The sequence below is a fragment of the Maylandia zebra genome, linkage group LG20 (assembly GCF_041146795.1).
Source record: "Maylandia zebra isolate NMK-2024a linkage group LG20, Mzebra_GT3a, whole genome shotgun sequence".
NCBI lineage: Eukaryota > Metazoa > Chordata > Actinopteri > Cichliformes > Cichlidae > Maylandia > Maylandia zebra.
This window is the reverse complement of record NC_135186.1, coordinates 11139494-11155298: the sequence shown is the minus strand read 5'-3', so window position 1 is coordinate 11155298 and position 15805 is coordinate 11139494. Positions and strand designations below refer to the sequence as shown.

The 15805-nt window shown below is 42.9% G+C and overlaps 1 protein-coding gene across 6 annotated transcripts in view; it reads left to right on the top strand.

Moving 5' to 3' along the window:
* Positions 1-15805, top strand: part of agrn (agrin) — a 267410-nt gene that overhangs the window by 226876 nt on the left and 24729 nt on the right. For all 6 annotated transcript variants that reach the window (XM_076878737.1, XM_076878740.1, XM_076878736.1 and 3 more), the window contains 7 exons: positions 4175-4302; positions 6920-7034; positions 7836-7955; positions 8155-8520; positions 9970-10162; positions 11838-12053; positions 14072-14301. In XM_076878737.1, coding sequence (XP_076734852.1) covers positions 4175-4302; positions 6920-7034; positions 7836-7955; positions 8155-8520; positions 9970-10162; positions 11838-12053; positions 14072-14301 — 1368 coding nt within the window. The remainder of the gene's footprint in view (positions 1-4174; positions 4303-6919; positions 7035-7835; positions 7956-8154; positions 8521-9969; positions 10163-11837; positions 12054-14071; positions 14302-15805) is intronic.

Here is a 15805-nt window from a genome sequence, read left to right as displayed (position 1 = left end):
TCTGTCTGTTGCTGTTGTTTCACCAGCTTCTGTAGCTCTTGCTTTGAGTCGCAGAAGCTCGGGCTCTGTTTGTATGGAGGGCGCCTTTCATGGGTCTTTTGAGAAAAGTAATTGGCTTTCCCTCCAATAGTGAGATGAGAAGACTGATACCGCTCTCATGCCTGTGCATTAAGTATGGAGCTGGAGCCAGGAGGTGATTAGCTTAGTGTAAAGGCTGCAAGCAGAAGAGAGCAGCTAACACATCTCTCTGCAAAGCTCACCACTGAACGCTTTGTGTCACCTTATTTAACAAGCACACACACTCAAATGTGGTAACGACGGTTTCAGAGGGACTTGTTGGCAGTTTCTTCTTCCTCCAAACTAATCGTGTCACAGCTCCATATTTAAAGCAGAAAACAAAACAAAAACCCAAATTTTCCAGCTGTAACCTCTGCTGCCTGAGGAAGTCCTTGTCGTCCTCCTCTGTTTGCGTGGCCTCGCGCTGTTTTGCCCCAGACATCAGTAATTGATGTGCTGTCTTGAGCTTTAGAGGGGAAAAAAGTGCAAAATGCTAAAAATAGTGTTGCAATGGATTATTGATCCAGACAGAGTTATCCGCACAACATATTGTTAAGGAATACTGTGTCGGAGGACAATTTCTGTTATTACAATAATTAAAGTGACTCTCAGTTAACTCGTGAAACACAGTCAGAATAATTGCACAAAAGTGCAAGAAATCAACTACTCGTCATTGTCAGTCTGCCAGTGTCGTGATTCAGAGAGGCACTGCTTTCCATCTATTTCAGTCTGTATTCATTTGCTGACATGTGAAAATTGAACAACAATATATATAAATATTTAAAAGTATAATATACAGTAAAAAATCCTCCTTAATCATCACTTATGACATATAAAGTGTGTGGGAGTTTTATCTGTGGAGACCTATTTCTTCTGATTTTGCTGTGTTCAGAAGGTTTCTGGGATGCAGTCGCTTGGCTGTAGGTGGATAGCACAGGCGCCGGCCAATAGTAGCACACAGAATATGAGGACAGAAGTAAAAAAACAAACAAAAAACATGGAAACCGGCTTATATGGCTGTTTCCGTCTCTCTGCTCTGCTCGCTGTTTAGGTAAGAAACATATAAATAGCTGCGAGTCTGAATGTCTGTCGCCAACACACACACAGTCGCACAATGTGTGCACCATCCCGCGCAACAGGAAGAGTGGATGCGTTTCTTTGTGCCACCAGAATCAAAACATACCATCATTCCTGACTCTAAGCCTGCTCCCTGTCTTCACTGATTCAGTCATTATCTAGCTCGCTCGACCACCGCTGCTGTCTGTTTCGCTCGGTGAGTCGGCCAAAGGGCCAATTTTCAGTATTGTGTTTCTAAACATTAGCCACCATTTGCCTCGTGTTACACCTCTAATGTTGACTTTACAAATTGGGATATCGGAGCGTTTGGCTTAATTGTTCAGAACAGGTGGTGTTTTTTGGTTTTTCTCTGCAGCAGTGTTTTTATGAATCACTTCTATCATATGTAAATGAGCTTATTGACAGGTGGCAGGAAATTAAAATAAGAAAAGAAAAACAGAAACAGTGAAACCATTAGTCTGACCTTGGTAATCCATTTTTATGAATTCTGCAACACTTTGCAGTCTCGCCCTGATATTAGTCATAACCAACAGATCCTCAGCGAGTTTCCTTTTCTCTTGTTTTGCTCGAGACTCTTGAACGCTCTTTCCTCTCTTCTTTCACCCTCGCTCCTTTTCTTTTAATCTCCCTCTCCTCTTGAATTCGCACCCCTGCACCCTCACGTGCGCTCTTCTCTTTATCAGTCCGCGCCACTGTTCCTTAGTTCCCTTCTGAGCTCTTTGTCACTTTTTCTCTCTGTCTCTCGCTCTCTCTCAAACCAGTCAATCTCAATCCAGTCTTGCATCAGTTCATTTCTCTCTGGAGTTGAGCAGCGAGTGAGCCCAGAGACTAGAAGGGGCCGACGAGCGCTGTTGTACCAATCAGTGACTCCTGCCACACTCAGTTCATAAAGATAAAGGGCTTCTCTCTCTCCCTTCATTTCTCTATCTCTCTCTCTCTCTCTCCATCCCTCGGTCGAAATCTGCCGTCTATTTGTCCTAGCCGTGGTAGTCTGACTGATTGTGAAAAGAGGGATTCACTCTGGCTCTCGGGGGAGCTTTGGGTCATGACTTGAAAGAGCTCGGGCCACAAATTAGTGCATGGAGTTGCATTTCTGGCACGGTGAAGGTCCCCTAAGCCTTTCAATAAACCAGCAGAATTTACTGCCACTCAGTCTGCAACATGACCTAAAGATATGAGGCCACCTTTGCCCATCCAGAGCCCTACGCCATTTATTTCTTTCACAGAATTTACAGGCAGGGAGAGGTGAAACATGAAAGGTTCTGTCGAGGTTGAATCCTGTGACATTTAGCCTCGAATCCGGCTGATGATAGAAACAAGCTCGGGCTACAAGAGAACTGTTAAAACGAATCTGCAAAAGCCTGTAAATATTTATCCCAGCTAACAATGACGGCACACCGGCGATCGATACTTCATTCAGCTCAAGTGTTATTACCAATAAAACCGAGCTGCGCGATAAGCTGATCAATACGCTGGATTTTTTTTCTTTTTTCTTCTCCCGAGAAGGCCTCAGCCAATCTCCCGCTCATTAGAAGTGAAATGACACATCCCTCTGCCTCGTGCATCGGCTGCTATTTCATTGTACGACACAGTTTATTGATATCTGACGGGCTGTCTCACGGGGGGAAAAAATAATTGTTCGTTGTTCAGATTATTAGGACATCACATGTGGAAAAGGCTCAAGGTTTGGTTTAGCCCACACTGACATATTTAAAAAAATTAAACACCTTGGTTATAGATTGCATTGGGTATATTTCCCAGTATAGTGTAATATAAAAAATGACTCTAGGTCCTGCGTATGTTAAATTTAATGGCATCGGGGATAATTGCCAAATGCTAATGTGAAAGTTATTGGCACACTGAGCTCCAGATACTATAAACTCTTCCATATGCCTGGGGAAGTCTGACATATCCATTACATTTTACAGTTCACTAGAATCTGATAGCCAAATAGCTCTGTCTGTCTTTTTATCACTCTCTTTCCCTCTCTTTACGTCCGTCACGGCAGTGGTCTGGAAAATCACCCTTTCTGATGTTTGTCTTCTTTGCAGATTAGAAGTCAGATCTCGCTTGTCCCCCCTCTCTTTTCTTTCTTTACCCCTCTCCAAACTGTGTCCATTTGCCTCTATTTTATGGCCACCGTCACTTGTGAATCGATGTGTGCTGCCCGTGAAAGTACTGTAGATGGTGAGGGAGGGGAGCGAGAGGGCGGCGGCGCGCGCCTGTGTGTGTATCGGTAGTTTCTGCTGTCCTTTTCATGCAATTTTAACCAGGCTGTGTCAGTCATGGGTCCGCCTGCATTAAGGAGACAATTATGACTATCTTTCACGATAATCATACAAGTGCTCGTCCTGTTCTCTCTGGCATTGCTCAGGCAGGGGCTGCCATGATTGATTTGGGCAATTTGTTCTGCTGATTATGAGCGGCACAGAAACTCCTCCGTTCTCCACCACACACATAAACACCTTCGACTTTCAGCTTTATATCGCACTGCACCTCTCTGGCGGCAGTACCGAGAAACCATATAGAGTTGATAGATGTCGGACAACATAACCCCCAAGGTCGCACAGGGAGGCTTTCTCTTTGCTGAGGAAGGCACTATTTTGAGTGCCCGTGGGTTGCTTTCACTTTAGTGTGTGTTGTTTTTTTCCTCCATGTGTTTGTGTGTCTGTCTAACTTGTTGTCTTTTTACCCAGCCCTCCATGGCACGGCCAGCTTTGGGGACGAGTCTCGGTCTGGTAAAACTGGCCCATTTTTCCACCTTCTGTTCATCTCTTCTGTCATATTTCACAGTCCACCTGTTCCACCACCACAAATCCACCGCCTCTACCTTTAATGGCCAAACTGCAGACCTTTTTTAAAGCCCCAGACGATCAGCAACACACTTCACTAACCCCTCCTTGTCAAACACACACAAACACACAATCCATCACTAACCCAAAACTGGCACTGCTCTGAAACGAGGGGGATGGCAGCGGGGAATGAGTGAAAGAAGAGGGCTTGAGCCACAGTGTTTCTGTATCTTCTCTTCTTCTTCCAGCCACCATGAGGTTCAGCGGTTCCCTGCACCTGGACCAGGTGGATGGCCAGGACCTGATCTACACACCTGAGATGGAGGACCCCAAGTCCGAGCTATTTGGAGAGACAGCCCGCAGCATAGAGGGCGCTGTAAGTGGCTGAATTTGCTGTCACACGATTTCATGATTAATTAATAGATTAAAGAATCCACATTTACATCTCTCAGCTTATACTGCCCTTTGCTAGCTCTCAGCTTTTTAAATAAGCTTTTTAATGAGGTTTAAAGTACTTTTAAATGTCCTAATGCCCTTTGCTGTTTTTCCAGCTTGTTCTGCTGTCCTCAAGTGTCAAAAAAGTGTCCAGAAAAAGTATAAATTAAAACTGCTTTGATGTAATTGATTCAAATGACAGTTGCCACTGTTGCCATTAGGGAAACTTGGAGAGTAATGCTACAAAATTCTCCTAGTATTCCCAAGAATGTTCTTGTCATGAGTGGAAACCTTTTCAGACAACACTCAAAGCATCGTGTCACACTAAAACTCTTGCCGAGAGCCAGACTAATCAGATTCTTTCAGCTCCTTCAGGCAGGTTTCATCGCACGTTTTACAGACTTGACACCCCTGAAGTAGCTGAGTAATATTCTGCCACACTGAGCTGGAGTGATTTCTGTGCTCTGACATCTGATAGAAAAAAACAACAATGATAAAAAGAAAGGAAAAAAAAGAAGAAACCACACATTTTGCTGGCTGGCTGCACTTAGAGAGGAACATACATCATATCAGAGGCAGACAACGTGGCCTATCTGATATTTGATTTTTAATAAAAGGGGAATATTAGAATTCTCTTATAATCTGTGATCTGTAGACATGAATATGTAAAGAAATTGAATAACATTTTCAGATGTACCTGCCTGACACAGGTGAAGATATTAAGATTTACCATTCTATTTTTCCTTTTTTCCCCTGAACATTTACATCAAAATAGGAATTCCAGAGACTTATATACATATCTACACACAGATATACACACACACAAATATATATATATATATACTACAGAAGTATTAATAACGTCCAAAGAATGTGGCCTAAATAAACAGACAAAGAAATTCTTCAAGCTTAAGACCAATACATAAAATAAATAAATAACAGCTTTCTGCAGACTTGTTTAAAGAATAATTTGTCAGTTGCTTGCCAGACACTTCACAGTATTCAAAAAGCAGCTTTTCATGTGAGATTAATTATGATTTTTCAGCTATTTGAAAACTCAAGTCCTTATTCTGGATATGAGTCTCATAAGTTTTGATGGTCACGATGCCAGTAGCTGTAGCCAAAACCCAGGCGGGCACAGAGCCTGTACAGTAATCACAGCTTGGCTCGTGTTGGTTACCCTGGTTGAATTTCTCCACTGTCCGTTTTCTATGTTGAGCTTAGACCTTTGAACAAATGTCTCTGTTGTCAAGCCAGGGTCTTGCTCCTCTGATGAAATGGGAACTTTGTGTGTTTGTGTGTGTGCGCGCGCTTAGGTACACAGTACACATGTACCAGCTGTTGAATTGTGTCACTATGCCCCACTGGGACCTAATCTTCTACCTCACAGTGATTTGTGAGTGTGTGTGTACGTGCATGTGTGTTCATTAACACTATCAGCCTGTGTGTCTCTGAAGCCTAGTGTGCCACTTGACGCCAACCACCCCCTATTCATCTTCCAGCACACACACTGAGCACATGCAGAGCATACACGCCAGGACACATTCACTTGAACGTACGGGTATATAGAAAGAAGGCGAATCAGCCCGCCGCTCGTTTCACTGACAGAACAACCTGTTGTAATTTGCAGATAAATTAACACGTGGAAGAGAAAGAGAAGGAAGCGGAAAAGAAAGACCAGGTGGTTTTGAGGACCGTGTGTCCACGGGAGAGTTTGCCCACCGTGACTAAGCCAGTTTTGGAGGATTTTATTTTTCGACTTTGCTGTCACACCTCAGCCCACAAATTAGAGACATTTAATGCATGAAGGAAATCATCTTTAACAAACTGAATCCTCAAACCCAACAAAGTCCACTCAGTCACTCATTGTCACTGATTAGCAGCTTTTTGTTTTTATTTTTTAAATATTTTTGCTTCTTCCATCAGCTCTCACCTCATTATTGTCTGAGGACTTGCTGATTTACAGTGTACATATCATGAATAGGTCACTTTTAATAAAAAGAATCACATCATGTGATACATTCACAATTTAAACTAGTGCACATAACTTCTTTTTTTTTTTTTTACTTCTAGCATAAAAATGGCCCATTTTTAAGAGAAAATACTCATCCAGATTTGGGGTTAAAAGGCAGCGTCAGTATTTATAACTGTTAAAATATCACTGTTGGCTGATTTTAAAAAATCCCACTTCAGTCAAACCTCATAAAGAGCTCTTCAGGCTGTTACAACGTGCACACAGTAACGAGCATCAGTAGCAAAACCAATCATAATGTCAGGGTAGCTCAACATTTATCTTAGCTCCTCCTGAAAACTTGTTCCAATAATTAATGCCAGGGCAGCAGCTAAATGTCAATTTGTGCACCCACACCCAATGGGTTCCTTCCATGCACCCCAATTTGAGAGGCAGCTTCTTTCTTCCTCAGAGATAGGGTACAGTCTTCTGGAATTGGACACGCTGCCGTGATAGCGTGGAGCTCATTACCGGCCTCATTTATCATCTCCTCTGTCTGTCCGTTCTCTCCTCCCACTCTTTCTCACTCTCTCTCTCTTCTCCTCAGCTCAATGAGTTGTTTAGGAAGTCGGCGGTGCACAAAGACTTTATGAGCGTTCGTGTCCGTAACCTGGCGCCCAGCAACTCCATCCTGGCCTATGTCGAGGCTCACTTCAAACCAGGTGAGAGATCCTTATAGAGAGATAGATGAGCTTTGTGCATTTGGCTTTCAGCGAGGAGGGTGTGTGAGATATGAATACATTTTTAGTAGAAAAATAGGCATCTTGTAAATAGATGAGCTTGGATAGTCTTGCTTTCTGAAATTTGCACAACACGTGCTTTAAACCATGGATGGGGCTCTCCAGGCTTCAAGGGCTGGTGTCCTGCAGGTTTTAGATATAACCCTGGTTCAACACACCTGAATCAAATAAATAGTTCATTCCCAGGCATCTGGAGAACTTCAAGACAGGTCATATAGCCATTTAAATCAACTGTGTTGGATCAAGGACACATCTAAAACCTGAAGGACCTGCAGGATATCTAAGGAATTGGGTATTGTCTAAATATCATCATGTTACAATACTTTTCTTGGATCTTGGGTCATATGCAGCAGCTGCTTCTTTAAACTACCACACAGAACATCAGCTTCCTCCGTTCCTTTTTATTTTTATTCCATCGTTTTATGAGCCTCATTTAGTGTCCTTGATATCCTTCACGTGGGTTATCGGGTGCCGTTATGTGCCCCTCCTCCATGGCCTGTAAAGCAAACATCTGCGGCGAACATTATGAGACCAATTCATCTGGAAAAAAGCCGGACAATCAACGGCTGGAGGACAAGTGGTCCACGGAGACCCTCCCAACTGTCATACATAGGGCTGTTTGATATATCCCTTTTAACATTTAAGGAGCTCAAGCCTTGTATTTGCTTTGGAGTGCTCCTCAGAGGCCTTGCTCTAAATGCTTGTACCTCTTGTTTGTTGTAGATACAAGATTCACCGTGGAGGACATCGTAGGAGCCCTGCTGAAACAGTTAAAGGCCTCCAAAGACACCAGCATCTCTGTGAAGAAGCCGGAGGATGAGAATATTCGCTTCACCAATTATGGTAATACAGTGTGGACTTAACAGGAGTGTGTAGGGATTAATAAAATGAAAGGGAGTTTTAAGTTATTCATGAGGTAGTTTATCAAAGGTTTTACAGGTCTTGAATAGAAAGTCTCAGAACCGCAGGCTCAACATACTTTAATGTCCCTTTTATTTCCTTTTTCCAAATCCTTTTGTTCTCCAACCACCTCTGTTGACAGGCCTGTCCTCCATCTCCATCTTCACCACCACTACCACTACCACCACAGCGTCAGTCACCACAGCTGCTCCCACCACCTCGACCAGGCCTCCTACAACTTCCCCTTACATCACCCGTCGACCGACAGCCACCACCCGCAGGCCCTTCAGCGGCAGACATAAATTGGTGCCGGTTACCTCGCCTCTAACCACTACTGCCCTGCCTCCAGCCACTACCGTTGCCCGCTTCACAACCAGGCCTTACCACAAGGTGCTGCAGAAGCCCTGCGACTCCCACCCCTGTCTCCACGGAGGCACGTGCGAGGAAAACGGCAGCGAATTCAACTGCAAGTGCCCCGCGGGCCGCGGAGGGACTGTGTGCGAGAAGGGTGGGTCAGCACAGAGTTTTCATTTTCTTTAGGAACTGTATCTTTTGCCATATTTCTGATTACTCTTAAATCAAAAGTTTCAAAGTCTCGGCTTATTTCAGACTCATCTAAGAAAATGAGCTCAGACAGACTTTCCCTGTAATTTGCTACTTTGCAATTAGCAATTTCAAAGAACCCACCAAAGGCTAACGGTTACAGAGATTTTGCAGCAGCTAAGTGGGTTTTAGGCACTCCACTTTTCATTGTGCCAATCATGCTTTTTAGCTGTTTTATAATCACTACTAACCACATCTTCAAGTGCTTTGATGTATTTATAAAGTAGCAGAAACATACCATTATAATAGGAAAAAAATCAAATATTAGAAACACTTGATCAAATAAAACGCTATTTTAAAGCGAAAGAAGAAATGCATTCTCCGCGTCATGCTTTGGTTTGGCGTGGTTGTAGCGTCTGCAAGGTGACACCTTAATTGGCAGTGGGAGTAATGACTTTCAGTTAGCTTTGAAATATGTAAATGAAATGTTATGTGGCCACAGATGTGGATTTATTGGATCGTATAAAGCTCGACGGTTTATCAGCGAGCAATCACAGCACTGTACAGAGTGTCAGTTTTACGGTCGGTGTTGAAGAAAAAAGAAAACCCTTGGAAATAAAGAGCTGAGGTGTGATTGAGTTTCTCCCCAACTGCTGCGCTTCAAGCTCATCTCGAGTGATTCAGACAGGCCCAACATCTCAGAAATGAGCGACCACTGAGCCGTGCACCAAAGGCTACACAAAATCCAGCCGAGGCCGCAGAGAAAACCATAAACCTGGGAGAACTTTTTAGAGAAGCGCAGCTCCTTCCTTTCTTCCCTCTTACTCTACTCTGGGATTTTTCTGAAATGGGGAGCAACCTCACGAAGCTGCGTCTTAAGATAATTGACACTAATTGCTTTGATGGGGATTAGCTGGTGAGAATCAGTGTGGATCTTTGCGTTAGAGTGCTTAAATGAAATCATGCACGCATACACACAAAACTGCACAACCAGCCTCCCTGAGATCAATCAAGTCATTAGAAAAGCGAGAGCTCATCAGATGCCGTTCTCCTCAGAGAGACGGACAGGAAGACAGATGGACGGTGGGAAAAAAAAGGAGCCCAGGAGAGATAATGCATGATAATAATCAGAATTGTCAAGTAGATTCACAAAAAACAAACATTTCCTGTGTGTGTTTGTGTGTGCACGCGTGTGAGACTGTGCACGATGGCTCCTCTTTCTGCACCTTCTGCTTTTGATAAACCTATCAAGCCTTTGGTGAAAACATCAATCCTGTAAAATAAACAGAATTCTTCTCATTTTCTGTCACGTGCCGCTCACGCATCATAACGTGCATGAAGCTTCTCTCACACCGCAATCAAGCAAATCACATAATAATGACGAGAATGTCTCGTTGTCTTCTTTCCTCCACAGTGATCAAGTACTACATCCCGTCATTTGGAGGCCAGTCCTACTTGGCCTTCCCAACCATGAGCGCGTACCACACTGTCCGCATCGCCATGGAGTTCAGAGCCTCTGAGATGGACGGCATCCTGCTCTACAACGGCCAGGATCGCAAGAAGGACTTCATCTCTCTTGCTCTGGTCAACGGCAGGGTGGAGCTCAGGTGAACGTCAGCTGATTTAAGAGGGGCCTTGTCGGCTAACATCAGTGGTCCTGATGTTTTGTTTTTTGATTGAATTCAGTGGGCTTTTTACTTTCACATCCATCGTGGCAAAAATAAGATGAAATTTTAATGATCAACACTATGAAACCGGGTCATTGCAGCAGCAGCTGACAACAGATGCAGATAAGAATAAAACAAAGAGACGGCACTAAAGATAATGAGGCAAATAATTACAGTGAGTAAACATGTCGGAAAAACGGCTGTGCCGGGAAAAGAAAAAGCTACAGTTCACATGATTACAGGTGGAAGGAATATATACTCGGGAATATATGCTAATGTCCCAAGTGCACATTTTATATGTTATCTTTAATCACACAGATAAACAAAGGAAAAATCTAATCTGTATTTACAAAATGCGGTGTTTGTATTTACAGATGTATTGAATGAGAAAGAAATTTCAGCTTAGATGCTTTAAATGACTCTTTTCCATCAGAACTGTGCATGTAGCAGTCAGGTTTGAAGTGGTACAAGTGTGTTTTTGTGCATGTTGTCAACACTGGTGGGGGCAGTATCACTCTAGGACCAAAGCAAAAAATAGAAGAATAAATAATCAAATGTAGCCAAACAAATAATGATGTTTTTTTCATCATCCCTTCTTGGTAACCATCTACAGCTTTTATTCCATCATGGAATGGATGGAGTATATTTGCAGACTTAAAGTCAGGCTGGGTCACCGTTAGGAAATTGATCCTGATGTAAAACTGGTGTTTTGCCCCTTTAACATGCACACTGGAGATTTATGTGGGCAAAATATCTAGTATTACACTTTAAACTGAAGCTGACAGTAACTGCAGGTCTTATCTAGTCTCATGAGAGACGAGACTTTTCCTGCCAGAAACCTGCAAAAACACTAGCACTAATCTCTTCTCTCTGCCGGAGACGTATGAATAAAAAATCATTTGGGGACGGGAACATCTTCAGAAGAGACAAGAATGAGCTAATTAGAGATGCTGCAGTGCATCTTTTTCGGACCTTTTATTTCTAATGTTAGCTTCCCTTGTCTTTCTGGTTCTCACATTTCACCCTGACCCCTGCAAGGTCTTTCAGTTTCTCCCAACCTGGCCAGGTTAGATTGCTCTATTCAGGGTAAAATCAATAGCAAACTAAAGGAGATCATTAGTCACTTGTGCTTTCAAATAGAGCTCTGCCTCAATTCTAGAAATACAGCTGTGAGATTACCACCCACAGCTCTGCAAATCCAAGACGTGGGGAGAAGAACTAATTATTTGTGGCAGATAATTGCTCTCAGGTTGCGATAATGCTACCATATGTGTGGGTGCACATACACGACGGCTCTTTTCTGTGATGATACGGGCTTTTTCTCTCAACAAAACCTCATTAGAAAAAAGGTTGAATTAAAAATGAGGATGTGATTCCAGTCATTTCAGTCACATGCTCCAGTCTGAAATTCCAAATAAACACTTTTGTATCTTCTTTCTTTCCTCCACCTTTGTCTTGTTGAGCATTATGAGCAGATTTCTTGTAGTCATTGTAGTCAAGTTGGATATTTTGAAAAATAAAATACCTGCCTGATGAAAGTATCAAAGTCAGCAGAAATAGAGGGATCTTTTGGTAAAGTGAGGTGTCTAACTTATTCTGTATCATCCCTTTTCAGGTTCAACACAGGTTCGGGCACAGGCACGGCCCTCAGCAAAGTTCAAATCAGTCAAGGCCGCTGGCATCAGCTGGTGGTGACTCGCAACCGCCGAAACGCCATGCTCAGCGTGGACAGCGAGGCACACATCGAGGGCGAGAGCCCACGGGGCACAGATGGCCTCAACCTCGACACCAACCTGTTCATCGGAGGAGTGCCTGAGGACATCAAGCAAGAGTAAGACCTTGGAATTGCAGTTACAGTCACACCATTGTGTTAATAGTGATGTGCAGACACAAAGTCCATCATCTGTGGCTCATTTTAATATTTCATTCTACAGCTTTTATATATTCAGTATCTAGCTAATTCCAAGCAGCACCAATCAAGTTTTCTGTTTATGCTAATTTTGCTGATTTGCCATTTTTTTATTCAGTGTAGAGTTAACTAATGTTAATCCCACTTCAGTGGCCCGTAACCTAGTCGGAGACTTTTGAGGGAAAAATTAGCCATGTGCAGCTTTTTGATAAATCGACTGCCGTTATTTGTATTCATCTGGTACCTTCCGTTAAGTCATGTGAGGATAGTTGCCTAGAGTGGTTTCATAGAGCGCGGCCCCATCTTCGATTTGTTTTTTCCCCATCTGCTGCTTGTTCATCCATTGGTCTTAATAGAAGTGCACTAAAGAGTAGGAGGATAACAATATGGGAATATTTAAAATAAATTGCTTTTATGAAAAAAAAATTCTTCATGTTATAAAATTAGTAGAAACGTTTAAGTCATAAATTTGCTGTAAAGTTGGGAATTTAAACACGGGAATCTGCTTTTAGTACAGCTTCAATCGGAAGTTCAAAGAATTGCAGTTTTTGGCACTTTGGGATTTGTTTTGTTTGCTTCATTTTTCAGCCCCAGAGCTTGCAGCTAGCTGAGGACACGGACAGTAGGCATCAAATCGCAGTGTATTAGAGTCATTAGTTGCAAGCCTGTGGACACACTCAAACTATCTGCCCCCCACTCCATGCTAGTAATATTGTTTTAGTTAACACTGTGTTGATGGAAGGTGTTTTGACCTGTTTATTTATACGTGTACAATTAATGTACGACCCTAATTCCCAAAAAGTTGGGACAGTGTGACTTGCAAATCTAAACACAGGAAACATTTTACTGATTAATGAAAAATCTTGCTCATTTGTCTTCGAACAATTTGATCGCAGCAAAGTGTCTCAATAGAGTTTGGAGAGGGGCAGCTGGAAAAGTAAGTGGTACTAAAAAGAAACAGCTGGAGGAGCAATTTTGCAACTAATTAGGTTAATCATATTAGAGGTCGGTGACGTGATTGGGTTTAAAAAGGGTGTCTAAGAGGGGCACAGTATGTTGAAATCACTGGACAGGCTCAGGAACACTTACACAAATCACTGTGTCTGAGCTTTAACTATACAAATGCTGCTTAAAGCTCTACAATGCAGAGAAGAAGCCATATGTGAACATGATCGAGAATCGCCGTCGTCTTCTCCGGGTCAAAGCTTTAAAATGGACTGAGACAAAATGGAAAACTGTTCTGTGATCAGCCGATTTGAAATTTGACACTCTTTTTGGAAAACATGGACGCTGTGTCCGCCAGAATAAAGAGGAGATCTATGGAGGTGCATTAGTGCCTGTGGAACTGGCAGCGATAGGGAGGATGAAATAAAAATATAACAAAGAAGATCCAGGACTGTTCAGCAGCTGGAATCCTATATCAGACAAAAATGGGATAACTCTCCTCTCCCAAAAGTCCGGAAACTGGTCTCTCTTGTGATGCTACACGTTGCTGTCATCACAATCAAAATGACCTTTTGTTTTAATTAAAATGGTGCATTTTAACTTCACATGTTTTCCTGTGAATAAAATATGAGGTAAATATGAGAAAGTGATATAAATAAACTTCTTTTGGAATTATGGTTAAAATAATGCCATTTATGTGAATGATTGTAATTATGTGATATGATATTGTGGCATCCCTGGTACAAAGCCGGTGTCAGTAATAGTAGTAATTAACCAGTTTGTTTGATTTTGATCAGAAATGATCAGATGTTCGAGAAAAAAAGGTCAACATCCGAGGTGAATTTGGAAAAGTCTTCATCTAGCTCTTCCTTTATGAAAATATAATGAAGTGTATTAATAATACTTCATAGAGTATGGCATTTCTTCACTGCAGGTTCAGTGTGATTCAGTTAGCTTTAGTAGTGTAACGTTTTTCCCCCCCTGTCTGTCTTCAGTGTAAAGGAGAGGACAGGGTTGGCAGTCGGTCTGGTGGGCTGCATCCGCATGTTAGATGTCAACAACCGGAACCTCAACCTGCAGGAGAACGGGGGCGAAAGTCTGTACGGCAGCGGGGTGGGTGAATGCGGCAACAACCCCTGCCTGCCAAATCCCTGCAAGAATGGCGGTGCTTGCCAGGTGAAGGAGGCCGAGATGTTCCACTGCAAGTGCAGCAAAGGATTCTGGGGTAAGATGCTGAGCAGATTTTCCTAATAGTTATGGACAGTCATGGAGTTCTGAGAAGTTGGTTCCAGTATAAGCGTGGGGAAATAAGTAGAAAATATGCCTTATTCATATGTAATCTTCAAACTTTCCTAACACCTTGTAGTTAAAATTCTGCTAATACATCTCAGTGTTGCCTTCTCCACAGGGATTCACTGTGGTCATGCCTGACTCACAAATCCTAAGTAAGCTTGACAGGCTAATTTGACAGTGTAACTCATGCCCCCAGCAGCAGCGCTGCAAGTCATTTTGTAAACACTATCAAATCTGTGTGTCCAGCACAGAAATGGGAGTTTAAATGTTGACGCAGTGCAAGGAACACGAAAAACTTTGAACTAATTCTCTGTGATTGGCCTTTGGCCTATCTCTCCTTCCACTGTTCCTTTCCTCGTCTTTTTCTCCCTCCAGCAGATGGCAACTAACAAGCAGCTGAGAGAGAGAATATAGTTAAGAGCAGACACCAGCAGGGCCTAGCCAAGCGTGCCCCTCGCTGGTTATACTGCAGCTTACCGCGGAAAGTTTCACACAAGAAGCAATTTAATTGTCAGATCTAACTTTTATGCTCGAATAGTAAAGGATTTCACCCACAAATGGGGGCAGGTTAATGGTTATTGAAACAACCTGTCAGTCGAGGTTTAAGAGCCATTTTCCTTGAATATACAATATGGATCAATAAAGTATTGCGTTGTATTACTGTTGCCTTTATGTTTTTGTTGGTGCTGAGAAGCTTGGGGAGGCATGTAAATCTGAAGAAGCACTGCTGTGACAGAAGTTATGCTAGCAACCCAGTGTACAACAAATGGTGTTAATGAGAATTGGACCGATGCCTGCGCCCTCAGATTGAAGTTAATTTTGTCACGATGTCCATTTAAAAGTGGCCGAGATTGGCTATCTCGAAGGAACAGGACAGATCGCAGAAAGAGAGAAGACAGAACAAATGGGCGGGAAGAGTTGTAGTTAGAGGGAGGGCATGTCAGGACAGCTGGATGAATGCGAGAGGGGAGAGAGTAATAGAGTTAAAAAGACGAGAGAGGAAGAATAGATGTGAAAAAGAGCCATGGTGGCGAGGAGCTAAGAGTGGAGGATAAAATACAGCTTCCAAACGCAGGAGTGAGGAAAACGGGGGAGCCCTGTGAGCTCAGCGGGGATGGGGTTCATTAAAGCACTCGCCTCACCACAGGCTCTGACTGCTAAAGTAATAACGGGTGAATTCAGATGGGCTGTGGCAGAGGGCAAACCCATCATCCACCAGACGCCTGCTAGCCTTTCCCACAGTTGGCGTTGGCCTAGAAACATGGCCGCGTGGCAGGAAGGCTCTCCACTGTTTAATCTGGACGTGTAATATTTCTAAATCCTATTAGAAAATGACCTCTATTACAGAGGAAATCCTCATACACCCGCTTCTCTCTCCTTTTTCTGTCTTCCCCTCGTTTCAAGTGGAATACAAAAGAGTCAGTGGTTGAATACGT